The sequence below is a fragment of the Dryobates pubescens genome, chromosome 5 (genome assembly GCF_014839835.1).
Source record: "Dryobates pubescens isolate bDryPub1 chromosome 5, bDryPub1.pri, whole genome shotgun sequence".
Lineage (NCBI taxonomy): Eukaryota > Metazoa > Chordata > Aves > Piciformes > Picidae > Dryobates > Dryobates pubescens.
Genome location: NC_071616.1, coordinates 37045382 through 37073008, shown reverse-complemented (window position 1 = coordinate 37073008; position 27627 = coordinate 37045382). Strand labels below are relative to the sequence as shown.

At 52.2% G+C, this 27627-nt stretch overlaps 2 protein-coding genes across 3 annotated transcripts in view; both read left to right on the top strand.

Annotated features, from left to right (window-relative positions):
• The window catches only part of VSX2 (visual system homeobox 2), a 28867-nt gene extending 18137 nt beyond the window's left edge, over positions 1-10730 (top strand). The window contains exons 4-5 of one of the 2 annotated variants that reach the window (XM_054162038.1): positions 7753-7933; positions 8935-10730. In XM_054162038.1, coding sequence (XP_054018013.1) covers positions 7753-7933; positions 8935-9329 — 576 coding nt within the window. In that variant the 3' untranslated portion in view covers positions 9330-10730. The remainder of the gene's footprint in view (positions 1-7752; positions 7934-8934) is intronic. The other variant, XM_054162039.1, reaches the window with a different exon arrangement.
• A 2289-nt stretch (positions 10731-13019) lies between these two features.
• On the top strand, positions 13020-27622 carry LOC104308242 (acetyl-coenzyme A synthetase 2-like, mitochondrial). The gene is made up of 14 exons (XM_054162043.1): positions 13020-13391; positions 14704-14800; positions 16539-16738; positions 17456-17631; positions 18887-19039; positions 21360-21507; positions 21897-22034; positions 22679-22771; positions 24360-24472; positions 25311-25437; positions 26094-26221; positions 26764-26827; positions 27157-27278; positions 27370-27622. The coding sequence occupies exons 1-14, from the start codon at positions 13076-13078 to the stop codon at positions 27544-27546; spliced, it is 2052 nt and encodes a 683-aa protein (XP_054018018.1). The 5' UTR covers positions 13020-13075; the 3' UTR covers positions 27547-27622.
• Positions 27623-27627: the final 5 nt, after the last annotated feature.

Below are 27627 nucleotides of genomic sequence, written 5' to 3'. Positions count from 1 at the left end.
AGACTGGACGTGGCACTTGGTGCCATGGTTTAGTAGTCATGAGGTCTTGGGTGACAGGTTGGACTTGATGATCTTTCAGGTCTTTTCCAACCTGCTTGATTCTATGATCCTTACTTGAAGAGCTGAACATCAGAGATGGCTTGTGGGCAGGGATCACGCAGTGCAACAGTTCTGTTCCCTGAAGCTGAAGGTTTGCTGCAGGGAAACTGTCAGAGCGAGCAGGGCATGCCTGCAGCGCCTGGGCAGGGAGTCATTGCGGGAGGCATGTGCTGCGGCGTCTGAGCGTGTCCGTCCGCGTACGTGTGTCTGCGCATTTGCTTGTGGCCATCTAGTGGACGTTTCAAGTCGCACCGCTTTGGGCTGGGACCGTCTTGCGCTCCGTAAAGCTCGCTGTTTGTGAAGACCCTTGTTGAAACTCTCCATCAAAGGCACAACACGCCATGTGGCGAAGCAGAAATCTCCCGTTATCTACCCTGGACTCTTCCTTTAAGAGATGAGAGCTGCTTTGGTTTTTTTCTTTATCAGAAAACAAACCGACACAGGTCGCTCCTAATTCTCCTGTGCGACCCCAGCTTGGAAAGTAGCAGCCAAGAAAATGAGTGTAACCAGTGACAATGTTAGGTTGAAACAATACAGCAGCAATGCACAGTAATGCCCTAGATGCCTTGAATTATCCCTGTGGTAATTGGGATTCCTGGCTCATGGCCAGCCTCGGGGAGATTTCTCTCTTTAGCAGACATGTTTCGGGAGCTGATTAGGTAAACAAACTAACTAGCATGATGAATGCAGGCAACGAGGACACACTGAGCCTCACGTCCCTTTGCAAAATGAGAGCTTCCTCCTCCTCCAGGTTGCTTTTCTGCGCCATCAATAATCTGAAGGAGTGTCTGTCTTGTGTGATTCAGAGGAAGAGAGCTGGCAAGGATAACCTTGCCGGTCTTGACTCCCAAACATCACAACGCCGCAGCTGAGCAGCGTGCCTCAGTTTTTACTGCAGGGGGCACTGGGGGTGAGGATTAGATGATCACAGGATGTTAGGAGTTGGAAGGGACCGCAGAGATCTCCAAGTCCAACCCCCCCTTGCCAGAGCAGGACCATAGAATCTAGCACAGGTCACACAGGATTGAATGCATCCAGACAGGGTTTGAAAGCCTCCAGAGAAGGAGGCTCCACAACCTCTCTGGGCAGCCTGTTCCAGTGCTCTATGACCCTCACAGTGAAGAAGCTCCTCCTCATGTTGAGTTGGAACCTCCTGTGCTGTAGTTTCCACCCATTGCCCCTTGTCCTATCACAGGGCACAAGTGATCAGAGTCTGTCCCCTTCCTTCTTGACCCTAGTCCTCAGGTATTGATAGACATTGATCAGATCTCCTCTCAGTCTTCACTCCAGACAAAACAGCCCGAAGTCTCTCTGCCCTTCCTCATCAAGCAGTGCTCCACTCCCTTCATCATCCTTGTAGCCCTCTGCTGGACTCTCTCAAGTAGATCCTTGTCCCTCCTGAACTGGGGAGCCCAGAACTGGATGCAGTATTCTAGGTGGGACCTCACTAGGGCAAAGTAGAGGGAGAGGAGAACTTTCTTGGATCTGAGCTGATGATGGAGGTTAGAAACTTCCCCACCTGTGAGGCTTTGCAATACTGCTGATTTTGGTAAAACAGCCTCAGAAGGACAGGTACATGGAACAAGGATCCAGGAGATGATACTGAACGTGCTGGCATTTGCTCCTATCTTGGATCATAGGCTGTGGTGCTGTGGCTGCTCTTGCAGGACACCATGTCAGTGTGATGTGCCTGGTGGGAGTAGAGTGTGTGAGATGCTCAGCTCTGACTTAGTGACAGGAATTGAGTTGATGGGCAGATTCTCTCTGAGTGAAGTATTATGTTGCTACCTATTTGCCTGCTTCACGTTGAGAGCAGGTTTTGTGAGGTGATGGATTTTGGTCTTGCAGCTTTTCTATGTCTAGGGGACCAAATCCCATGGATATGGAAGAGCCTCCAGTTTCTGCAGGATGTGTGGCAGCTTGCAACATGCACTGTGCAATGAGCATCATCTTATCATGCTGCTGGTGCATGGAGGATGCCTGGCAGTCTTGTCAGAGGCATGCTTGGCTCCTGCCCTCTGCTTGGCCATGGCAGTGACCACCCTAGATCCAACCCTTGGTGTGCCAGGGTTGACACTTGTGGAGACTCGGGAGCAGCCCAGGAGAGAGCTTTGGGCTGCTAAACAGCAGATGTACATCTATAGGCTGAACTGGAGTGCTAAAGCAACTAGCTGGATAGCAAGGCAAACCTGTCCCCTTTATTATCTGGTTTTGGAGGATAGAGTTCCTGGAGCAATCTTCTTGTGTTTCACAGAGGGTGTTTGTGTGATAATAAAAAGCTGTAAATCATCTTAAGCTGTAGCACTGTGGTCCAAGAGGCACCTCTGTGCATTACACAGCGACAGCATCTCACAAACATCAGGCTCCCCTCAGCCTAAAATTAACCAGAGGCTTTCACCACTGCTTGTGAAGTGTGGAAGCACAGACACCATCCTTTCCCCATACCCTGGGATGTGCCACTACGAAGCAAGTGAGAAGGAAGGTGCATGGTACATCACCACATCGATAAAGCATTTCACAGAGCTGAGCCAATCCACGCGATGGGCAGGGGTGAGGGGAGGCTTGGACAAACGTAAGCATTGCTTGAAGCAGACTGAATTTTACAGAGCCAGAAGAAAATACAAAGTGCATATAAACCAGCCAGAATGAACAGAACAGAATTAACCAGCTTGGAATAGACCTTTGTGATCATTGAGTCCAATCTATCATCCAACACTATCTGATCAACTAAACCATGGCACCAAGCGCCCCATCCAGTCTCTTCCTAAACACCTCCAGGGATGGTGACTCCACCACCTCCCTGGGCAGCCCATTCCAATGGCAAATCACTCTTTCTGTGAAGAACTTCTTCCTAATATCCAGCCTAAACCTCCCCTGGCACAGCTTGAGACTGTGTCCTCTTGTTCTGGTGCTGGTTGTCTTGGAGAAGAGACCAACCCCCACCTGGCTGCAACCTCTCTTCAGGGAGTTGGAGAGAGCAAGAAGGTCTCCCCTGAGCCTCCTCTTCTGCAGGCTAAGCAACCCCAGCTCCCTCAGCCTCTCCTCACAGGGCTTGTGCTCCAAACCCCTCACCAGCTCTGTTGCCCTTCTCTCCAAGCAAAGACAACAAGCAGCCAAAGACAACACAGAATACCACAACTATGAGTAAATGTAAGGGTGAAACCCCCTCCAGGAAAAGTGAGGTGTCAGTAATACACAGCTGCAAAATTGGAAGTTGTGGCTAATGTCCCAGCACAGCTGAAAATGCCTCAGAATTACTAAAACTGCTCTGCAATTCAACTCAGTTTGGTAATGAGGTCTCTTCCAACCTTGGTGATTCTGTGAATGTGTCAAAAAAATCTGAAGAAAGCAATGAGATCTTCTCCCAGAAGAAAGTCCTACTGCTGGAGCCATCTGAATGAGGACAAAATGTCCGAGAATGGGTCTGTTCTGCTGATCTAAAGTAGCATGGGGCTTGCCAGTGCCATGCTGGAGACTCTGTGCTCCTCAAGATGGGCTTGTGACAGAAGTGCTGGGCTGGGGTCTGATCCCAGCAATATTGACTGTTGAGCACCGTTGGTTTCACTTGATTTCATGCATGGCATTAAAACGTGGCTCCTGGTGGTAAAGCAAGATGGTCACAGAATCATCAAGGTTGAAAGAGACCTCAAAGATCATCAACTCCAATGTGACACCACAGACCCCATGACTAAACCATGGCACCAAGTGCCACGTCCAGTCCCTTCTTGAACACCTCCAGGGATGGTGACTCCGCCACCTCCCTGGGCAGCACATTCCAATGGTGAACGACTCTCTCAGTGAAGAACTTTCTCCTCTCCTCAAGGTCAGTCCTGCCAATTTCTGTTCTGGTAGAAATTCTGGGATTTCAAACTTTTGTTTTCCTAGTGAGAAGCCTCGAGCACAAGCCCTGCGAGGAGAGGCTGAGGGAGCTGGGATTGTTTAGCCTGGAGAAGAGGAGGCTTGGGGGAGACCTACCTTGATGCTCTCTACAACTACCTGAAGGGTGGTTGTAGCCAGGAGGGGGTTGGTCTCTTCTCCCAGGCCACCAGCACCAGAACAAGAGGACACAGTCTCAAGCTGCACCAGGGGAAGTTTAGGCTGGAGGTGAGGAGAAAGTTCTTCACAGAGAGAGTTGTTAGCCATTGGAATGTGCTGCCCAGGGAGGTGGTGGAGTCACCATCCCTGGAGGTGTTCAAGAGGAGTTGGACGTGGCACTTGGTGCCATGGTTTAGTCATCATGAGGTCTTGGGTGACAGGTTGGATTTGATGATCTTTGAGGTCTCTTCCAACCTTATTGATTCTATGATCAAATTACAACAAAGCTATCTGGGAAATCTCAGAATGATCTTACTGAGGTGTTGATATAATTATGATTTTCCCACCTGACTTTAAAGGGTAGATTTTGCATGTCTTAGGTGGCTGAGATTAAAATGCAGCATTCAAAAGAAAGCCATAGATAATGTTGATTACACTTCCACTGGCTGGACACAGAGCTTTCCTGTGCTATTGAATCAGCATTTTTTGAGTGAAAATTCTCCACCAGCTCTAGACAAAATTGGGCTGCTGGTTGACAAAGCTTCTGCTAGCTCCAGCATTTGTGTGGCCCTGCCATGAGAGAGGGGATGTTCCAGGGCAGCAGGTTTCGTGGTAGCAGGCAGCACCGGGGCAGGTTGAGACTTGGACAGGGAGAAGGGTAGGGGAGCATGAGGCATGGGGGCAGGAGAGAGGGGAAAGGGAGAAGTGGTATAAGCATGAGGGAAGAGACAACTGGGTAAAAGAGGACTGAGGAGAGTTTTGCCCCTCAGTTTAGGAAAGATGTTGAGAGGCTGGATTGTGTCCAGAGAAGGACAACAAAGCTGGTGAGGGGTTTGGAGCACAAGCCCTGTGAGGAGAGGCTGAGGGAGCTGGGGTTGCTTAGCCTGCAGAAGAGGAGGCTCAGGGGAGACCTTATTGCTCTCTGCAACTACCTGAAGGGGGGTTGTAGCCAGCTGGGGATTGGTCTCTTCTCCCAGACAACCAGCACCAGAACAAGAGGACACAGTCTCAAGTTGCACCAGGGGAGGTTTAAACTGTATGTTAGGAAGAAGCTCTTCATAGAGAGAGTGATTGGCCATTGGAATGTGCTCTCCAGGGAGGTGGTGGAGTCACCATCCCTGGAAGTGTTTAAAAAGAGACTGGATGAGGCATTTGGTGTCATGGTTAAGTTGATTAGATGGTCTTGGGTGATAGATTGGACTCAATGATCTCGAAGGGCTTTTCTAACCTGGTTAATTCTATGTTGTGTAAAATGTTGCCCACTTGGTACCTGATGGAAAAACTTACTCCTGGCTGGGATCCCAGGAAGCAGAAACATCTGTGGAGAACCAAGCCCTGCAAGAATTTCTGGGTACCTGGAATTGTATCATTGCAGCCCCCGAGGCAGGTGTGCAGGTGCTGGACCTTGGGTTGAGCAGGAGTTTCTCCCTGAAGCCACGGGAGCTAGGGAGGAGCTCTGTAGCGAGGGGTGTAATTGTATTGGTTTATCCAGGGCTGAAGGGTCAGGATCCCTCTCCTGGCTTCATTGGGTCGAGCTGCCCCGTTGCAGCGCGGAGGTGTTGAGGGTGGCTGCCCCATCGCCCCTGTCCGGTGGGTGAGAAGAAACCACTGGGTTTTGCGCTGAGACTGCAGAGGCATTGAGGCAGCTCCCTCCCATCGCTGCCCTGGGGGCGCTGGGAGCGGGGGGAGCCTGGAGAGAAGAGGCTGCCGGCGCCCTATTGCCTGCCCACCGAGCAAACCCCTGTGTCAAGCAGGCATGGAAGAGCAAGCGGAGCGAGAAGGCGGTGCGCTCCTGAGGGTCGTTATTCCGGCCCCGGTGGGTTCACAGACCTCCGTGGTCCAGGGATTACATATCGACAGCACAGAAGTGTCAAACCAGGCTGTTTGCCATGCAGAGGAGGTAACTGCGTGGTGAAGCAGCCTGGCTGTAACATCCCCTCTGACATGCAGAGTGTCTTCTGCTGGGAGAAGCCGGGATCACAGCCGCTGGGATGACCACCCCACCCACGCTGCAGGAGCTCCCTGTGGGGCCACGCTGGCCGGGCTCCCAGGAACGGCCGAGGCTGGCTGTCGCTAACAAGCCACCCACCTACCCTGCAGCTGTCCTCGTAAGGCTTCTGTGCTGGGCAGTTCTCCTCTGCACAGGAAGAAGAGGTGAGCTTGCCTTGCCAGCTGAGAGCAGGACATCACCCAGCGGCATCAGCCTCTCGGTCCCCCTGGCAGAGCCCTGGGGGACTGGGGCAGATCCCCACTTCAGCTTGAGCTCCCCTTACGGCAGTGGGGACAAGAGAGGGTTAAGCTGTCAGCTCTGTAATGTTAAACAGGTGTCAAAGGCACCTCCATATATCTGCAGATTGAAATCAAATTCTTTGCAGTATAAAAAGATAAATTACCCAGGCGATTCCCGCCTCATCCCACTCATCAGGCCAGCGCCAGACGGCAAGCAATTTTTTTTTTTAATGTGCTAACGACCTAATCAAGCAATCAAGTCGGAGAAGATTGCGGAGTGACCCCGAGCATCCATCTGCCAGCGAGACCCCGCCATTCATTTCCATTCTGCCGTGTACTTCCCGGCGAGGGGGGGGGGCGGGGAGAGAAAAGGGAGGGGGGAGGGGGGGGGGCGGAAGGGGAAAAAAAAAAGTCCTAAACAAATTAACACCCAATTTTCTGTGAGTCTAATTAGTTAAATGAGGAGATGTTTGGGGTGTCCGCGGGGAGGGAGGGGCTGCCTCTCGGAGAGGGGTCTGGTAACTCCATGGCATTAATTAGCGCAGGTCAATGGCGCGGTTCCCTAGGGACCAGCTGCTTTAATTTCCCGTGATATTTCAGTGCCTGAGGCCCATCGATTCAAACTGAAATTAACTTATTTTTCAATCAGGCCTGGGCTGCCCCTGGGGCTGACTCTTCCTTTGCCTCCTTCTGAATAGACCTCGAGCAATTTTTCATCTAAAGCTGATGCCTCTGCTCGGCGGGAAGGGAGGGGAGCCGGGGAGGGAGGAGGGCGAGGGAGACAAGAGGAATGGAAATCGGAGAGAGAGCGCTAATAGATTTCTGTGAGCATCCCCCCACCACCGCCGCCCGCCTCTCTGCTCGCTGCCCCCCAGGTCACAGCTCAGAGATTATTCTGCCAATTTTCTGAGAAGATGAGGGGCTCTTCAAACTGGGAATTCAGGACGATGCTCAGAGATCAGCTTCCCTCTTCTCCTGCCTCTCCCGAGCACCCGCTCCCATCCCAGCCCTCCCTGCAGGCACTGCTGCCTGCAGCCCTGCGCCGCGGCTCAGACACCCAGTAAATAATGAAAGAGAATCCCAGGCACGAGAGTCAAAAGCCACTAGAAAAAGACACTGCAATGGCAAATTAATTACATCCTGTGGAGAGGGATGGGACCTGCTCTCACACTTGGCCCTCGCTGCTCCTGCAAGGGAGGGAGGGAGGGAAGGAGAGATACCCAGTGACTGCTGCAAGGGGGAAGAGGCCGCAGTGCTTCTGAAATTAGTATCTACATGTCTGCCTTGATCTCCCTGCACAAGCACATGTGGGAAGGGAACTGAAACACCTTCTCCTGTGAAAAAAAAAACACAACCAAACCACATGTCCCTTCTTGTCACCCACCCCAGGTTTGGTTCCAGAACCGCCGGGCCAAATGGCGCAAGAGGGAGAAGTGCTGGGGCAGGAGCAGCGTGATGGCCGAGTACGGGCTCTACGGTGCCATGGTGCGTCACTCCATCCCGCTGCCCGAGTCCATCCTCAAGTCTGCCAAGGATGGCATCATGGAGTCCTGCGCCCCTTGGCTCCTGGGTAAGAGAGCAGCTGCCTTGGTGGGGGATGGCGAGTGTGTGGAGATGAAACTGGGGAATGTGAGGATGAAACCAGAGCCATGCTGAAAACATGGGCAGAGGGCGGGGGGAACCTCACTGCCTCCACCTCTCAGTCCCCCAACGGCTCTCCTCAATAAGGTCTGACCGCTCACCTCAAATCTCTGCTGGTTCTTGGATCCTGACCTGTGGGATCTGGCTGGGTCAGGAATTTGACCCTCATGCTTAGGGTGGCCTTAGCTTTTGACTTCTATATGGCACAAGCCTCCCTTGTGCCCAGTCCGGAAGAAGGGCTCCAGCCCTTGACCAAGGCGGAAAGTCATCCCAGTCTTGCTCCTGCAGCCCTGTGATAGTTTGTGGGAGTGCTGGGACCCACAATGCACTCTCCTTGCCCCAGGTCCCAGTGGGAACACACTGCTGCCTCCTCCTTTTCTCAGCACCTGGGGGAGCTACTTTTCTGCCTGGTTTTGCTTGGGTTTTGTGCAGACAACGGAGGTAGCAGCTACTCTACAATGCTCCTGCTCTTTGCTTCCTACTTTCTGACCTTTCAGGCTGGTTCTGCCCCAAAACTAGTGTCTGGCTTCTTGATGACAGGTTGTCCTGTGCTTCAGTCTGTGTGAAACAGAGAGGCAAAGGGGTGGGTTGTGTGAAGAGCACATTGATACAGGGAATAGGCAATGAGGGATCTCTCTCCCCAGCCTCAGTGAAGCTCAGGCAACTGTGCTGCTGTCTGAGACCCTTGTCCCCGAGTGGGGACAAGTTAGCTTTAGGTTCACAGAAAGAAAAGAAGGGGAGAGTAATTCTAGACCCTTGGGGACACCCCAGGGCCATGGATGCCGGGGCTGGGTTGCCCCAGCAGGCAGCTCTCTTGCCTGGGCTGCCCTCACAGGGGGCCAGAACAAGCGACTCGCAGTGACTGCTGTGTGAAGCGAGGGTTTCTGCTTTTCCTTAATTCTGGCCTCTCTTTATCTTTGCTGTTTTCAGTTCAAGATGGCTTTCCCATGCCCAGGCGCTTTTCTAAACCCGAATACCAACAATTCTTTTTAGGGATGCACAAAAAGTCTCTGGAGGCAGCGGCTGAGGCGGGGAGGAAGACGGAGGTGGAGCGCCAGGCCCTGCCCAAGCTTGACAAAGGTGACAAGGAAGAGAGGGGCCCGGATCCCAAAACCACCATTTCCCAAGAGGAACTGAGAGAAAACAGCATTGCTGCCCTCAGGGCCAAAGCTCAGGAGCACAGCACCAAAGTCCTGGGGACCATCGTTGGGGACATCCCGGCCCCAGGAAGGAAGCTGGAGACAGGGGAGGAGGCAGCAGAGGCAGAAGATGAGAGACAGACGGAGAAGTTGAACTCATCACAGAAGGAGGAGAAGCTGATATAGGAAGGCAGAGGCAGTGAAAGCCAGCCCTGACAGACACTGTGTCCTCTGGGAGTTGTGTTCCCCCTTAGACTGCCAGGGTCCCCTGGCCTCCCCTGCCTGGGGAGCAGGACCCTGGTCTCTGCATCTGAGACTGACTGGCAGGGTGCCCTCAACCTGCTCCCCTTGAGTATATCCCTGCCCATTGCTCCTCCACTCTGCTGGGCTTTCCTCATTCCCCCTTCCCTTCATTTTGGGGGACTGCAGGGCGTCCCATCATTGTTGCCACCCAAGAAGACACTGAGGCTCTGGGTCCCTCTGGACTTGTGACCATCTCTGGGGCTCCCTTCTCCTGGTTCAGCCCTAGACCCCATTCGTCATCTTGGCGTGAGCCTGTTCCCTGCCACCATACCCCTCCTTGGTGCACATCTCTTCCCAGTGCTGCCCGGGCTCCTTCCCCTGGCACCCCATTCCGCTGTGCCCCAGGCAGACCCACCACCTTCCCACAGCCATTACCTCTGCCTCTGGCCCAGGCCATACAGGACAAGCCCGTGGCAACGTTTGCATGAAATGGCAACTCGCCATCCAGGCTGGTTTGCACTTCCCACCCTTATCTCCATGCCCAGCACTGAGGTCTGCTGGGAAGAGGCTGCAGCTTTAGAGCAGTTGAGTTCTGCCTCCATCTGGCAGGGAGAGGCAGGTGTAACCTGCGGGCATGACACCCTGGCCCTTCCTGGTACCTCGAGGTGATCCCAGTCCATATTGCTGGCTCCTGCAGGGCTGGCCACCACAGTTGGTTCTTTCTCTGCCCTGAACACCAAAGCCCTGCACTCCTGCAGAGGGGCTGAGTGGTGAATTGATTTACTGACCGCATTGTTCCAGGTGAGACAACAACATCAGCCCGAGGTATTTATTGAATTAAATTTGTCCAGCTCCCCCTCTGAGTGTTAAAGGGAATGACAGCCATGCACATCCACCTTGATACATCCCATCATGTGTACATATGTCTCCCAGCCAGCCCTACAAGAGCACACCCAGACCCATGCAGCCAAACCTGCTCTGTGGTACTATCACCTCCCCACTCCAGTAAGGCATTATTCCCCCCTTCAAAAACTGTAGGACAGTGGCTTCCAGGTGACCCTTTCTGTCCTGCTTTCAGCTGTGAGCACCCTTTCCCCAGAGCTATTGTTTTCATTCCATCAAAGGTTAAGTCCCTCCATCCAGCCCCTGTTTGTCTTTGTCTCCCAGTTGGTTGATGTGTTAGATGATAGCCCATGGTGTGTAAATAATGTATATACAGTGAGAAAATAATTCAGTATTGAGGTGTTTGAGATATGGAGCTGTAATAACTTCTAGTCATCCAGCATCTGTGATTTATGTGCCATTTTCTGTAAAAATATGAACAAGAATAAAACTAAACAGGAATACTGCCTACAAGTCCAGTCACTAATGGTCAAGGAGGGTGAATTCAGCCAAAACCAGAGGGGGCTGGATGTCAGACCTTAGCCAGAGAGAGGTGGGAGCTCCCAGGTTTCACAGAGAGAGGTCTGCACCTTCCTCCCCACCCAGTGATGGAGAAAATAGGGCTTGGATGCTGGTCTCCGTTTGAGGTGAAAGACAAAGCTGACAGGGGTCTGCTTGTACCTGGGGTGGGAGTTAGGCACCATGGCATACAGCTGGTCAGAGAACAGGCCACTTCAGGAGACTCAGGGGTGACCTTATTACTGAAGGGAGGTTGTAGACAGACAGATGTTGGTCTCTTCTCCCAGGCGGCCAGTACCAGGACAAGAGGACACAGTCTCAGGCTGCGCCAGGGGAGGTTCAGGCTAGATGTTAGGAAAAAGTTCTCTACAGAAAGAGTGATTGCCCATTGGAATGGGCTGCCTGGGGAGGTGGTGGAATTGCCATCATTGGAGGTTTTCAGGAGAAGACTTGATGGGGTGCTTGGTGCCGTGGGTTAGTTGTTTGGGCGGTGTTGGATTGGTTGATGGGTTGGACGCGATGATCTTGAAGGTCTCTTCCAACCTGGTTTATTCTATGTATTCTATATTCTATGTATTCAGCATCCAGAGCAGCCACGGTGCTTTGGGTCATCTCATATCACCTGCACCCTGGCATTAGAGAGCCAGGCAGCCCTTTGGGCATGCTCAGCCTCTCTGCCAGGAGCAGGCTGCAGGGCCCAGCTGGTCTGAGCAGCAGAGGTGGCAGGCAGGTCCTGCAAGTGCAGGGGAGCTCGTTGAGAGGGAAGGGCACAGACAAGGATTTCCAGCAAGGTGAGGTCTGATTTGGGAGCAGTAGGAGCCCACACTGAGTTATCAGGGAAGGAGCTGAGATTTGCCCATCCTTCTGAGGGCATCTGAGGATGGTCTGATGGAAAAAGCTGGTGTCTTACAAGGGGAAAAGGCTAAAGCAGAGCAGGCGTGAATAGGAAATGAGAGACTTTCCTTGTGGAATGATGAGGCTGCTTGGGCTTGACTCTGTGGAGGGGCTGCAAGACCACAGGACTGCATTTCTTTGGAGGGATCTTTATCCATCTTGCTTTAGTACAAATTAGGTGTGTAGTCTGGGATGAGTGCACATGCCATCAAATAGTGCATGTCTCCTATACTGGTGTCCAGCCTGTTCACCAAACATATCAGCCCTGCAGTCCATGAGTAGTTTTGTACTATGAAGAGCAAAGAGTAAATCTACTCTCTCATCTCAGCAGTCCATCTCATCAGTGTGCCCAGCTGAGAACAGCCCTGTTTGCAGGGAGAGGCTTTTCCTGCTCTCGTGCTCCCTAGGAAGAGAGGGAATCTGGCCAGTGAAATTCAGGAAACCTTTAATCTCTGTCTTAAAAAAAACCCCACTACCTGTAGAGAGCTTGAAGGAAAGTGAGGCAGAAAAAAAACTGTTGGAAGGCAGGGAGGCAGCTCCTCTCTGCTTCAGTGGGTGGTGGGAGGTCTCAGCTTGAGATGATGGGCTGCATCATTTCTCTTAAACCACCACCACCTGCTCCACCATGTCCTCATTGAGTATTCCTAGTTCACTCTGAGCTGCAGACCAAACTAAAGTGTGTGAGAGGAGGCAGAGAGACCAGCCCAGCCTGACCATGCTGATAGCCACCCAGCAGTGAGGTGGGATGGGATGCAATGAAATGTGGGATGATACCATATCCCCCTCTTGCAGCAGACTGCCACAGCAGAAAAATCTTCCATGGCCCATGGAAGATAGCACAGCCCAGTGCTCTGTAGGGAATGGCCTTTATTTCTGTGAAGGGGGTGGTCCTATCACCCAGTCCTAGCATGGGTGGGACACTAACAGATGAGGAGGCTGGGAGAGGACCTGGGTGGAGGGCTGCAACCAGGGGGCTGTGGGAGGAGAGGGCATGGGGGATGAATACAGGGAGGTGGGAGGGAAACAAGTGAGGGCAAAGCAGAGGGATCTGGAGCAAGCTGGTAGAGCCTGACCCGGGCACCTGCTGAACCTGGCTCTTGTTCAAGAGCAGCCGTCAGGACTCAGATTAGCATGAAGGTTATTTTCAGTCAAATATTTGTACAACCCACCCCTTTCCCCTCCCTTAAAGGGACTGAATTGTTTTTTGCCTTAGTGGTCTGGAGGAGAGGATAGAGACAGGGAAGAAGGGTGCCCAGGCTCTCTGCCTGGGAGAGCTGCTTTGTTTCCAGTCAGCCCAGGGTGATGTAGATCCAGCTTCCCCCAGGCTGGGTGTCCCAAGTATCTGTGAGGGCTCTAGGCACTCATCTCCTCGGTAAGAGGCAGGCACCCTTGCAATGATAGCCAGGCTGCTGGCCAGGATTTACTGCCCCAAAGCTCTTCCTCAGGCTCCCAGATGCCTCCCTGGGCAGGCAGCTACACGAGCCTGGAGCCACGGTCCTCTCACTGCCTACATGCCTGAAGCTGCCGCCTTCCTCGGGGCCAAGGACCACCAAGGCTTGTATAAGGCATCAGTGGAGCAGGGGGATGCTTTCTGGGGTGTGCTGGGGAGGAGCCGGCTTACCTGGATCACCCCCTTCCACTCTGTCCAGGACTGTGATCTGCGCCAGGGCAAGATCTCCTGGTTCCTGGGAGGGCAGCTGAATGTGTCAGGTAAGGAGAGAGATGGACATGGGAGATCATCAGGTGCCTGTGGGCTCCAGTCTGGGAAGGGCTTGGGCCTCTGTAACAGATTGGAAGAGCAGAGAGTTAGGTGGTTGGTGTGAAGGGGGCAGGGGGAGGTGTCCCCAAAAGGTTCAGTTGGTCCTGCAGTGGCTGTAAGGATGTGGTTGGTCCTAAGGGAGCAGCCAGGTCTCCCTGGAGGAGCTGCAGCTGGATTGGGGTGTTCTGGGAGCCAGGCTGCTCCTTCTCAGCCTCCATGGATGTCGCAGCAGTGCAGCAGGACCACAGGTAACAGCACCAAACCCCACGCATTCAGCAGGCACTAGGCTATCCCTGTCCAGCAAGGGCAGTGTGCATTCTGCAGAGAGCAAAACACAGGAGCAAGGAAGGTCCCCACAGCCATGAGAGGCTCTTCTGTGGGCTGGGGCTACTAGGGAAAGACACTTTGTTCTGCTCACAGCACTGATGGTCTCGGTTCAAAACATGAGTCAAGCCTCTTGGAAAACAGGTTTTACACATTTGGGCAGGAGAGCAGGAGTTCAATTGCCTTTAGGATTTGAGATCTTACTATTTCCCTTTGTGTGTGTTTATTTCTCTCCTGGAGAGCTCCAAATGGTCAGTAAAAAAAGCTAAGGCGTTTTGCTTCACAAACAGGGGCTCCTACACCACCCCGTGACTTCAGGAGTAGGTTTGAGGAAAACATGGAGTGGAACAAAGCTTCTAAGAAAGCTGCAGCTGCCAGCAGCGTGGGGAAATTGCAGCCAAAGCCTCAGGCTACTATGTCCCTGGAAAGCCAGAGACTGTGTACTACCGGCCCTGGCTTTCCTCTATGGACTAATGCCCCCTGCAGCCTTCCTGTGAAGAGCTTCACTTCATCCTACATTTGTTATTTAAGAGCACCACTACTGAAAAACTGCTCTAGTCTACCCCACAGGCAACTTCAAAGCAGTGCTGGGTGGAGTGATGGCTGAGTTAATGTTTGCCAAAGCACTGGGGATGGGACCTCAAAGGGACTTTGGGCAGTTTCTGCGCTGGACTACCTTAGGTTGTGATTAAGGGGGAAGCTGATAGTGGGGATTAGTAGGTCTTGGGGAGGTGAGGAGTTGTAGTGGGCTTGGGACAGTGCTTGTGATCTGCTGGGTGGTATCCACCAAAGTTGTTTCAGTGGATATACAAGGCTAATGCTGAAAACACACACACACAACCCTGGCTAACCTGAAAACAGGACTGCCAGTGCTGGCTTTATGGGAGTGAAGAGGCACTGAGGGTTGCTCTAGCAATGAGACTGGGTCATCTTTTCCAGTGAACTGTCTGGACCGACATGTCCATGTAGCCCCAGACAAAGTGGCCTTAATCTGGGAGAAAGATGAGCCAGGAGAAGAGGTGCAGGTCACGTACAGGTCAGTACCTACCCTGAGCATGTACAAGAGATGTATTGCAGCATGCACAAGCACTGCACAGGGCTGACTCACTCACGTGCTTCAGGAGAGGATGCAGCATCTCTCCACATATAGATCAACAGCATGGTGACTGTTGGCTTGCCTGTGCTGATTTGAGACTTCAGCCTATCTCCCAGTTACCCCTCTGAGTCTCAAGAGGTCCGTGCCCAGCTGAGAAGGCAGATGTAAGCCCCACATAGCAGTGCTGCAATACTTGTAGGTAAGAACACATGGGAAAGTCACACATGTGCCTTCCCAGGAAGGTTCCTAGAGTCCAAACTTGCAGGTGCATGGTCTACAAGAGAAGTCACTTGAGTTTTGGGAAGTCCCATGCTTGTGCATACATCTGCAATACTGCTGGGTTTGGCTTTCTGGGGGTACTGCTTATCCGACCCTGCTGGGTTGGTCTGAGCCTCTCACCTTCCAGCTCAGTTTGCCTGCTCTCCAAGTCTGCCTTGCAGAATCCATTCTGCACACAGAACAAGTCCCTCCATCCTCTCTGGTCCACACCTCACATGACAGCCATGACCTTCCACCTCTGCCAGTCTCCTTGCACAGAGAGCCCATGGAGAGTCAGTGAAATGCCAATGACAGCCAAGTCGTGGTTTCTGGGAGGGATGCATCTCAGGAGAGGCACTGTTTTATTCACCACCTTACTCTGGCTGTTGTTCTTGCTGGTGGGTCTTGACCTCCCCAGATTTAGCAAAGCATGAGGCCCTGTTTTCATGGGGAAGACATATAACTTCTCATGTGTAGCCTGCAGCTTTGCAGGGTAGTGTGCTGCTCCAGCGTGCAGGCTGATAAGAAGTCATTGGGGAAGTCAGCTGAGGTTTTGTGGGCTTGTTGAAATAGAGGAGTTGCCAGTGGCTGCTCCTCATGCTGGCCAGTGAGACTGTCAGGCTCTGTAACCAGGCCATTCTGATTTCTTTCTTGTCCATAAATACTTGCCCATGTTGGTGACTGTCTCCTGCTTCCCACTGACATTTTACAGCTCTCCCATTGACATCTAGCATGGGGGGGGTGGGGGGGGAGAAGTGGTTAGGATGTGTAGTGATGTAAGCTGCATACCTATGACTCTGAAGCACCCCCTCTTTATGCTGTGGTGGGTTGAAATTACCCCCCAACATAAAATTGCCAGACCAGATTGGATGAAAGGAAATGAAGCTGTATTTACAAGCAATACTGCAGTCTAAAATATGAAATGCAATGACTATGTCCAAAATACCCAATATTGACATGTATTTACAGTTTATTAACAACACAAGAACCCCCCTGGACAAAACCAGGGAGCTAGCAACAGCTTCCCCCTTCTCTGCTCCCTTCCCCTACCCTCTACAAGGGAGAAAGAAAGAGGTGAAAAGCAGAGAGTAGTTTGTGAGTACTTAGCCACAGCAGGAACACATTCAAGGTCAGCAACAGCTAAGCAAAAGCCAGCTAGTGTCTGCCAGAGAGCAAAGGAGGCCAAAAAGAGGCAGAGCTACTTTACACACCTAACTTTATGTTAGAGACCAGGCCAAGGGGTTTATTTAGACCCTATCCTTATTTTCTCTTTTACATCCACTGGTAATTTGTTTACACTCTACCACTTCTGCTCAGGACCTGTGGGAAACTTTCTAGGCACAGCCTAAAACTCCCGCGTTATGCACAGCGGTAAGACGTGCAGGAAAGCCTCCAACTGTGCCATTGCTTCTCTGGCCAGGGAGCTGCTGGAGCTGACGTGCCGCCTGGGCAACACCTTGAAACGACAAGGAGTGAGGCGTGGCGACAGGGTGACAATCTACATGCCCCCGTGCCCGCTGGCAGTGGCTGGCATGCTGGCCTGTGCCCGCATCGGGGCGGTGCACGCTGTGGTGTTCGCTGGCTTCAGCGCAGAGTCCCTAGCAGACAGGATCCGGGATGGTAAGAGCCGGTGGGTTACAGGGGGACAGTGCTGAGCTTGTTGGCTCAGCAGCTGAGGAGCTCAGGGTTGTGCTGATGGCAAAGGTTTTCTGGGTAAGAGACCCTGGGCTGACTGAAGGTGATGCACAGTAATAAGGCAAGGAACAACAGATTCAACCTTGAACGTAGAAGATTTCACCTCACATGAGGAGAAACTTCTTTGTAGAGAGGGTGACAGAGCACTGGATCAGGCTGCCCAGAGAGGTTGTGGAGTCTCCTTCTCTGCAAAACCCACCTGGATGCATTCCTGTGCTCACTACCCTAAGTGATCCTGCTTTGGCAGGGGGGCTGGACCTCTGGAGGTCCCTTCCAACCTCTAATATACAGTGATACTGTGATACTGTGAAGTTGCCCTGCCATGATGTGGCCATGGAGCAGGGATTAGCACCCCAGAAAACTGTATGACTTCACTAAACATCTTCCAACCCATGGGATGGACTGGTTCTCTCCTTCATCCAAGGTACTGAAAGTCTGGGATACAGAATCTTGTCTGAGGGGATGCAACACAGGCATGAATGAATGGAAAACAAAGATGAAAGCTGCTGGTTTTGCTAAATGGAGGAAATGAGCAACAGGGCAGGGACACAGAGGGAGAGGTGCAGGGTCGTGGTAGACCCAAACTGCTGTGTCTGATGGAGAGGGGCAGAGCTGCTTATGTGGTTCTTCTGCCTTCTACAGCCCAGTCAGAGACAGTGATCACAGTGAACCAGGCTCTGAGAGGTGGCAAGGTCATTGAGCTGAAGAAGACAGTGGACCAGGCTGTGAAGCAGTGCCCAGGAGTGAAACGGGTTCTGGTTTCCATGAGGACAGACAGCAAGGTGCCCATGACAGCGCTGGACGTGCCATTGGAAGAGGTGAGAGGCTGCCTGGCTACTGCCACTTCCCCTGGACAATGTGCCCACTCTGGGAGAGGGGACACGGGGTGAAGAGAGGGTCCTGGCTGGTCATGACAGTTTTGCTGGTGTTGACATGGTGTGGGGATGCTGCCCTGCAGCAGCAGTGGCAACTGGAGCTGCACATGAGTTCAGGACTCTCCCAGGAGCTGCCAGAATGGATAACTGTGGCTCTTCTCACTGCACCAGCCCTGTCAGGGGCAGGAAGTGCAATCCACAGTGCATAGTAAGGTGAATCAGGGGCTAGAAACATCCAGACATGGGATGACATGTTGAGAGCTCAGCTTTGGATTGCCACTGCACTGGTCACACTCTGTGGTCTGAGAGCCCTGGGGCTTTTTAGTCTGGAGAAGAGAAGACTGAGAGGGGCTTTAATAAATGTTTATAAATATCTGAGGGCTGGGTGTCAAGAGGGAGGGGACAGGCTCTGCTCACTTGCACCCTGGGATAGGACAAGGGGCAATGGATATAAACTACAGCACAGGAGGTTCTACCTCAACAGGACGAGGAACTTCCTCACTGTGAGGGTCACAGAGCACTGAACAGGCTCCCCAGAGGGGTTGTGGAGTCTCCTTCTCTGGAGACTTTCAAGACCCATCTGGATGTGTTCCTGTGTGACCTGTGCTAGATTCTATGGTCCTGCTCTGGCAGGGGGGGTTGGACTCAGTGATCTTTGAAGGTCCCTTCCAACCTCTAACATCCTGTGATCCTGTGACTTGACACCCTCAGTGAGAGCTGCTGGCATCTTGCGTCCAAAGAAGCGGGCGGTGAGGTTGCTCATGTGCCCACTACTTGAGGCACACAGGATGTCCAGGCTTCCAGCATGGAGCACTGTTTCTGAAGAGGTGAGCTCCTGCTGTGCACTTCTGTTAGCTCCCTGGAGCTGTGCAGAGGTTTCCTGCCTCTTCTCATCCGTTCTGCAAGCCTTTAGTGCTAGAAAGGCTTCCTGGATGACCTCTGCCCCAGTCAGAGCAGGGGCAGAGTAAAAATAGTTTCCTCTTACTCAACAGGTCTGCTCTGACTGAGGAGTTTGCCAGCTCAGCAAGGCAGAAGAAAGTTCAGGTTGTAAGCAAGGAGAGGGTGATGGTATCTGGGGGAGCAAGCTGGTGAAGGTGCTCATAGGGAAGCTTTGGGGAGAGATGTGCAGCCAGGTGTAGGGATGACACAGGACAGACTATGAGACCCCAAGAGACAACTGCTGTGCTCTTGCCTGCAGGAGATGATGAAGGAGGATGCATCCTGTGAGCCTGCTGCCATGGACAGTGAAGACATGCTGTTCCTTCTCTACACATCAGGCAGTACTGGCAAACCCAAGGGTTTGGTTCATTCCCAGGCTGGTTACTTGCTGTTTGCTGCTCTTACACACAAGGTAATGGATCTAGCAGTTCATGGGTGGTGCAGGGAATAGATGTGCTGCCTTGTTGCACCTTGAGATCACCTTGATTTAGAGCAAAGTCTCTGGGAGGTCCTCCTATGGCATCAGCCCAGTAAAGCACATCTGCCCACAGGCAGAGGGAAAGAGCAGTACATGCTCCAGAGCACAGCTTCCCAAACACATAGTCCTCTGAGCTACCTTCTTGGCTTGCTTCCTTTTTTCACTGCCCTATCCTAGACTGAACTATAGAGTGGGATGCTCAGCCTTACAAGGGCAATCTTGTATTACTAGGTGAGGAAGAATAAGCCAATCTGTTCCTAAAACCTCTGGCTTGCTTTCCTTATGTGTAATTATCCCAACACAGGAGATCAAAGTGCTTCTGAGAGGATATGTGTAAAAGCTGGTGAGTGCCCTCTAGACAAAAGATCTATATCAGAAGAGTGTAGGTCTTCTCTGAGAAGGGAAAAGCCTTTCACCTCTAGCATGTCCAAAGCAAACTCTAAGAGTTGAATAAAAGGGTGCTGAGCACAGTGTGGAACTGCATTTGGCCACAGGAGTGTTTGCAAGGAACGTTTCCTAAGGCATTACATGGAGTACCTCAGGAGAGAGTTCCTCTCTGAACAGTCCCTTAACTTTGAGTCTGTCTCTTCCTGTGTGTGGCTGGAGCTGCAGCAGTGCCTCAGACCACACACTCTATGAGCAGTCTCAGGGCTGGTGGGGTCTTCTCCGTCAGCTGCGAGTGCTGGAGGCCAAACATCCTGGGATATATGCAGGGGGTGTGTGGAAGCCTTTGGTTTTCCTGGAAGCTAAGCTGTCTGTACAGCTGTGCCCAGCATGATAGGTAATCCCCTTGAGATCATCAAAGGTGGTTTGTGAGAGCCAGGGATGCCATTCCAGGACGGCAATAGAGGGAGTCAGCAGGATGTGGCCATGTTAGAGCAGGAGTGCTGGCAACGGTGACGCAGGGCTGGCATGCTCAGATCTCTCGGCTGGATGAGGCAGACCCCTGCTGCCATAATTCACTGCTCAGTTAAAAAGAGACAGAGCAAGCAGGGGCAGTTTCTGTTACAAGCACCCTGGAGTACTTGAGGCCCCATAGTTTCCAGCTGTCAGCCTGCAGACAGAGAGCTGCAGGAAGAGATGGAAAGGTCCAAAATAGCAGGTGCCAGAGCAGAAAGTGATAGACTAGTGGGAGACTGAGCCCTGGAGAGCTTTCCTGGTGCTGAGTAAAGGAAATGAAGGAGAATGCTTGAGGAAGCTGGATGTGTTGCTGCCAGTCTGATGGCACTCAGTTCTGCCCTGCAAAGAGCAGGTATTGGTTCTTTCATGCTGCAGCCTTGCAGCCAAAGGTCTCCTGAGGAATAAGAGCAGCAGGTGGAAGAAGAGCTTCTGCTTTCTGCCTGCCTGCAGCTGTGCCCACCCAGCTGAGGCAGAGAGGTGCCAACTCCTGAGAGTAAGCTGGGGTAGTTGTGGGCTGAGGCCCTTCACAGTCCCTCTGCTTGCTGCCTCAGTAATCCTGCACTGGGCTCCTTGCTGAGCTCAGGGGTTTGCTGAACACTTACTGTGTGTCTGGAGCATGTGCCTGGGGCTGGCTCACGCTGTCCTCCACCACATGGCCCTTTTCTGCAACACCCCTCCTTCCATGTGGTTATGTAGGTGTGGGGGGGACCATCCTCACCCTGAAAGTTCTCCTGTATTAATGCTACAGGATACTTGAATCAGCCTTGTTTGGACACTAGCATAAGGAAGGAAAGGCTGGAGCTCTCTCATTTGGAAAACAGCAAATCTGGCTGTGTTGTGGTTCATTTTTTGGTTGTTTGGGGTTTTGTTGTTTGGGGTTTTTTTGTTTGGGTGGCTGTTTGCTTTGGAGTGTGTGTTAGTGGTTTTGTTTGGGTTGGTTTGTTTGCTTTGGAGTGTGTGTTAGTGGTTTTGTTTGGGTTGGTTTGTTTCTTTGGAGTGTGTGTTAGTGGTTTTGTTTGGGTTGGTTTGTTTGCTTTGGAGTGTGTGTTAGTGGTTTTGTTTGGGTTGGTTTGTTTGTTTTGGAGTGTGTGTTGGTGGTTTTGTTTGGGTTGGTTTGTTTGCTTTCCCCAAGTGTCTCCTCCTTCATAAAGCACCTGACATTTAATCTTGGCTTTTTCTGCTGATGCTTTAAAAAACCTTTCTGCAGGAGGAAGGTGCCTCTGCAGGGGTGATGGGAAGATGCAAGGCTGCAATAGCATTAGGGCTGAGAGGGGATACACTGCTCCTGACTGTGCCTCTTGGTGTGAGGGCAGGCTCCAGCTGTACTCCTCACTGCCTCTCCTCTCTCACACAGTACGTGTTCGACTACCAGGACAGGGACGTCTTTGGCTGTGTGGCAGACATCGGCTGGATCACAGGGCACACTTATGTGGTCTATGGCCCCCTCTGCAACGGTGGCACCACAGTCCTTTTTGAGAGCACTCCTGTCCATCCTAACCCTGGTGAGTGAGTGTGTATCTCAGGAGCTGGGACTTGTGACAGCCACCCTGCAAGACCCACATGAGGTAGGCAGCTGGTGGCTGCAATGGCTCTGCTGCTGCAGGAGAAGACCATGAGCTGTCTACAGTTGAGCTACAAGGGCAAGGGTTCCTCTGGTTGAAGCTGTTTCTCCCTGTCCCTTCCTGCATCAGGAAAAGCAGCAGAGTTAGGTGATGTAGATGACAAGGGGCTGCTTCTGCTCCTGGACTGATTTGGTCCTTCCCAACACGGGATAAACTTGGCCAAGGGTCTAGGCACAGCCAGGAAGCCCTTGCTCTCACCTCTTCTCCCTCCACCCGGGTCTTGGGCTGGGAGGCCCTGTGTGGATGCTCACAGGTGGTTTCCGTTCCAGGCCGCTACTGGGAAACAGTGGAGAGGTTAAGAATTGCGCAGTTCTACGGGGCGCCCACCGCCATCCGCCTGCTCCTGAGGTACGGCGACCAGTGGGTGAAGAAGCACGACCGCTCCTCCCTCAAAGTGCTCGGCTCAGGTAACTCCTGCTGGCATGGGCTGAAGTGCCAAACCCTTGGGCACCGGGCTGTGCCTCTTCCCACAGACACCGAGAGAAGCAGCGGTTGGAAGCGGGAGGTTGGAAGACTGCACTATTTGGAGGTGCCTCTGCAAGCAGGCCCTGAGAGAGGATGAGGCTGATGAGAGGGGCTTGATGAGGAGGGGCTGAGGGAGCTGGGGTTGTTCAGCCTGGAGAAGAGAAGGCTCAGGGGAGACCTTACTGCTCGCTACAGCTTCCTGAGAGGAGGCTCTAGTCAGGTGGGAGTTGGTCTCTTCTCCCAGGCAAACAGTGGCAGAACAAGAGGACACAGTCTCAAGCTGTGCCAGGGGAAGTTTAGGCTCAAGGTGAGGAGAAAACTCTTCACAGAAAGAGTAACTGGCCAGTGGAATGGGCTGCCCAGGGAGGTGGTGGAGTCACTGTCCCTGAAGGTGTTAAAAAATGATTGGATGTGGCACTTGAAGCCACGGTTTAGTTGTCAGGAGGTGTTAGCTATTAGGTTAATAGGTTGGACTTGATGATCTCTGAGGTCTTTTCCAACCTGGTTGATTCTGTGTGATTCTGTGACACGTGTCTTTGACCTGATCTTTCAGCTCTATACCCTTTTCTTTTCCTCCCCCTTGCAGTGGGGGAACCTATCAACAAGGAGGCATGGGAGTGGTACTACCGCGTGGTTGGCGAGACACGGTGCCCAGTGGTGGACACGTGGTGGCAAACTGGTGAGATGCATACAGACCCTCTCCGGTGGTTTTAGGCTGTACCTTGAACTTTTCCCACAGATCTTGAATAGAAACTGATAGAATGTAAACAAATTGCCATTGGGTGTAAAAGGGCAAATCAGAATCACAGAAACATTCAGGTTGGAAAAGACCCTCAGGATCACCAAGTCCATCCATTAAGCCTACTCTACAAGGCTCACCCCTAAACAATATCCCCAAGCACCACATTCAAACCACCTTTAAACACATCCAGGGTTGGTGACTCAACCATCTCCCTGGGCAGCCTTTTCTGATGCCTGACCGCTCTTGCTGGGAAAAAGTTCTTCCTAATGCCCAGTCTAAACCTACCCAGTTGTAGCTTGGTCTAAATAATCCCAAAGGTCAGACTACTAACAAAGTTAGTTTATACAAACTAACTTCCTCTCTTTTGGGCTTCCTCGCTCTGGCAGATACTAACTGGGGGTGGGGGTTGGTCTGTTCTCCCGGTTGGCCAGCACCAGAACAAGAGGACACAGTCTCAAGCTGCACCAGGGGAGGTTTATGCTGGATGTTAGGAAGGTCTTCATGGAAAGAGTGAGTGGCCATTGGAATGGGCTGCCCAGGGAGGTGGTGGAGTCATCATCCCTGGAGGTGTTTAGGAAGAGACTGGATGGGGTGCTTGGTGCCATGGTTTAGTTGATTAGATGGTGTTGGATGATAGGTTGGACTTGATGATCCCAAAGGTCTTTTCCAACCTTCCAACCAATAGAATAAACCAACCTGGTCTGGTCTGGTCTGGTCTGGTCTGGTCTGGTCTGGTCTGGTCTGGTCTATTCTATTCTATTCTATTCTATTCTATTCTATTCTATTCTATTCTATTCTATTCTATTCTATTCTATTCACTTGTGCTTCTGCTGGCTCTGCTGACCTTGAATGCGTTCTTGCTGTGGTTAAGTATTAACAGCAGCTCTCTGCTCTTTCTCTTGTCCTATGTACAGGGGGAGGGAAGGGAGCAAGGGAGGGGGAAGCTGTTGGTAGCCCCCTGGTTTTGACCAGGGGAGGGTTCTTGTGCTGTTTATTGTCAATGTATGTAAATATTGTATATTTTGTACATATTCATCACATTTCATCTTTTGATTTTAGTGTTGCTTGTAAACACAGCTTCACTGCCTTCCATCTGAGCTGGTCTGGCAATTTTATGTTGGGTTACAACTTTTCAGTCCACCATACCCTTGTTTCAGCTTCTGCTCTCCTGGACTTTGAGGAACCTGCTGAGGTTTTTTAGACAAGTGGGGATGGTTCTTATGGACACTCTTGTATGAGCAATGCTGGTCCATATATGACTCAATTTGGGCCATGAGCACCAAAACATGCAAGAAATGGCCTTTAAAGCTAACATGGAGAAATGTGGGGGAGTTGATGCTAAGGAGCAGATCTCTGCTAACTAAATGAGCAGGATCATCCTTATGCAAAGGGCCTTCCCCAGCTCTGGCAACCCCAGCCCCAGCCTGTGGTCCAGCAGAGTGCAGTGAGGGCCAGGGCTAAGGCTGTTTGGCCAAGAAGTGCTACCTGACTTCTTTGATGAGCATTAGAGTTTCTTTTGCTTCAGAAACAGGAGGCATCTGTATCTCACCCCGTCCTTCCAATCCTGGAGCTGAAATTCTCCCAGGCATGGCTATGAGACCCTTTTTTGGGATCAGCCCCTCTCTCCTGGATGAGAAGGTACCTTTATAACCCACAGCCCAGGCACTTGCCGTGGGTACTTGTTGATGGGAGTGGAGATTTGTGCCCATGTCTTTTCTGCTCACCTCTGCTAGACAGCTCCCTTTTTCAGACTGAAAGAGGACTGTCAGGGAAGCTGTTTTTCCAACCACTGCAGATCATAGAATCACAGAAGTGTTAGGGTGGGAAGTGACCTCAAGGCTCATCCAGTTCCGACCCCTTGCCATGGGCAGGGACCCCTCACACTAGATCAGGTTGCTCAGAGCCGCATCCAGCCTGGCCTTAAAAACCTCCAGGGGTGAGGCTTCCACCACCTCCCTGGGCAACCTGTGCCAGTGTCTCACCACCCTCATGGTGAAGAACTTCTTCCTAACATCCAATCTGAATCTACCCATTTCTAGTTTGGTTCCATTCCCCCTAGTCCTATCACTACCTGATACCCTAAGAAGTCCCTCCCCAGCCTTCTTGTAGGCCCCCTTCAGATACTGGGAGGTCTCCTGGGAGCCTTCTCTTCTCCAGATTGAACAGCCCCAACTCTCAGTCTGTCCTCATAGGAAAGATGTTGCATTGTTGGCTGGCTTCTCTGACCTGACAAGATGTGCTTGGGGTCCCTGGCATGTCTCCCCAAGGTGAGGTAGCAGGGCAGGAACAGCCAGACTCCCTGCAGGGACCCTGCATCCCACCAGGGTATGCAGACATCTGCCAGGAGAGATTGAGCCAAGGGACACAGGCCTCTGCTCACTGCCTTCCCTGGCATTTCCATCACAGGGTTGTTAAATAGGCAGTGACCCAAACAGCCCATGTAGCTCAGCCATGGTTACTAAAACCTGTTTTACAGGGCAATGTCCTTCTGGAAAATGACATCTCTGGAGCCCTGTGCATCTCACAAGCCTGGCCAGGTATGGCACGAACCATTTACAATGACCACAAGAGGTTTCTGGAAACCTATCTGACTTCTTATCCAGGTAAGGCAAACATGGGGCAAGTGACTGCAGAGGTGTTTAGCTGGGTAGGGTTGGGTCTGCCTGCTGGTTTTCTGCACAGAGACAAGACTAGAGAAAAGTTGTACTGCTGCTTCATTCTTCCACAGACCCTCCACAGTGTTGAGGCCCTTCTTCTTCCCATGCTCAACACCTTCAACACTGCCCTAGGAAAGGGTCTTCTCACCAACCTTTCTCCTTGGATCACACGTGGGTTTAGGGCAGCAGATTTATTTTCAGCCCCCAGTCCTCTCAAGCAGAGAGATGCCTCCTGGTGCACCTCTTGCAAACCCTGTCAACTTCTGTCACTCACCCAGAGGCACTGAGCAAGTCCTGGTGTGTGTGTGTGTCTTGATGGAAAGCAAAGGGGAAGAGCAACAGGATCACAGAGTCCATGTATTGGGGTAAAATGCTCCTGGCCAGCACACTGCAGAATGATGGAAGGAACCTGATGAGAGACCAGGTACCAACAGAGGCAGAAGACCAACTGATGAGTGTTACAACTGCTCACCTTGAGCAGCTGAGGAAGGAGCAGAATAAAAGAGTCTTGATGCCAAAAGAGAGGAGAAGGGGGTGAGGTGAGAGTGTGGCTGGTGAGCAGCTCACAGCAAGTGTCCATGGCGTGGTTCTGGTTGCTGCAGGGTTCTTCTTCACTGGGGATGGAGCTTATCGTACCAGGGAGGGCTACTACCAGCTGACAGGACGGCTGGATGACATCATCAATATCAGCGGGCACCGGCTGGGCACTGCAGAGGTGGAAGATGTTGTGGTAAGAGGTGTGGGTGGGAGGTAAGGCCATCTGAGGGAACAAGGAAGGTACACTGATGGTGCTGAAGGAAACCTCTTTGAAACACTCCAGACAGAAGTGCACTGCTGCTGTAGCTGCCTATGCAGAAGTGCACTGCTGCTGCTGGACCCACAGCTTGCCTAAGGGAAGAGCTTCCCCACTGCCCCCTCCCCTGCAGCAAGGGAGGGATAAAGCCTGGTAAGGTTAATGCTCTAAGTGGGTGTATCCCAAAGTGGCAGCCAGGCACATTAAGGAGGAGTATGTAAGCCAGTAAAGACTGTGGAACCTGGTGGAGCAACCTGGAGGAGTAAGTTGGAGGTGCAGAACAGGGTCCAGAAGGCGCAAGCCTGAAGTAGCCAGTAGTTTTCAGACACATCTGCTGAAGCAAGAAGGGAAAAAGGGCAGAGGCCATCTGAGGCCCTGTCTTATCTCTCTGCATTCCTGTGGGCTGCAACAGGCAAGCCAGGTCAGGCAGCCAGCCTGTCAAAAGCACCCAGCCAAACCCCAGCCCTGTTCTCTTCCAGAATCACCACGTGGCAGTGGCAGAGTCTGCTGTTATCGGCTACCCACATGAGATCAAGGGAGAAGGTAAAATGCTTCCTTTCTTACCCCTGAAACGTCTCTCCCAGGGCTACTGCACTGCAGGGGGAAGTGGCACTGACACAACCACTGCTGGTGGCAACACTGTGCCAGCATTGCATGGCATGTTAGTGGAGGTCTCAGCACGGCCACTGAAGCCTACACAAGAGCAGCAGGGCTTTGCACAAGGTCGCAGCAGCACCATGGCCAAAAGAACTCAGAGCTCAGGCTACACAGCATCCCCCAAGGCTACCAGCACAAAAGGACCTCTCCTGGCACTAGCTGCAAGCAGGCTTTCAGTGGCATGGTGCTCTCTAACCTGGTGGTCCTTCTGCCAGGAGCCTATGTGTTTGTGGTGCTGAAGAAGGAGAGTGGCTACACGCAGGAGACTCTCGCTGCTGAGCTGCGGGAGCTCATCTCACAGAAGATTGCCAAGTACGCAGCTCCAGAGTACATTCAGGTAACACACAGAGGCTGGCCCAGTGCCCACCCTGACACCCTGGCCAACCCTTAGCCTTAGCTCTGCTTAGCTCTGCTTGTCCCCATCACAGGTCACACACCGGCTGCCCAAGACACGCTCGGGGAAAATCATGCGGCGAGTGCTGAGGAAAATTGTGGAGGACAAGGCCAGCGAGCTCGGGGACCTAACCACCCTGGATGACCATGAAGCTGTGCAGCAGATCATAGAGGGACGCAAGAGCCTGGTGGAGGGGCAGAAGAGATGCTAGCTTGGCTCTGCCAGCAGCCACCTCCTGCTCCTCCCCTGCAGAGCTGGGGCCACGTCCAGAAACGTCACCAGGCAACCGATG

Excerpts from the sequence above, each read along its gene's own strand:
- LOC104308242 (XM_054162043.1), top strand. The coding sequence starts at position 13,076 with ATGATAGCCAGGCTGCTGGCCAGGATTTACTGCCCCAAAGCTCTTCCT. Across the intron at positions 21,508-21,896 it reads TCCTGTCCATCCTAACCCTG|GCCGCTACTGGGAAACAGTG; the intron begins GTGAGTGAGTGT and ends TTTCCGTTCCAG. Across the intron at positions 25,438-26,093 it reads CTATCTGACTTCTTATCCAG|GGTTCTTCTTCACTGGGGAT; the intron begins GTAAGGCAAACA and ends TGGTTGCTGCAG.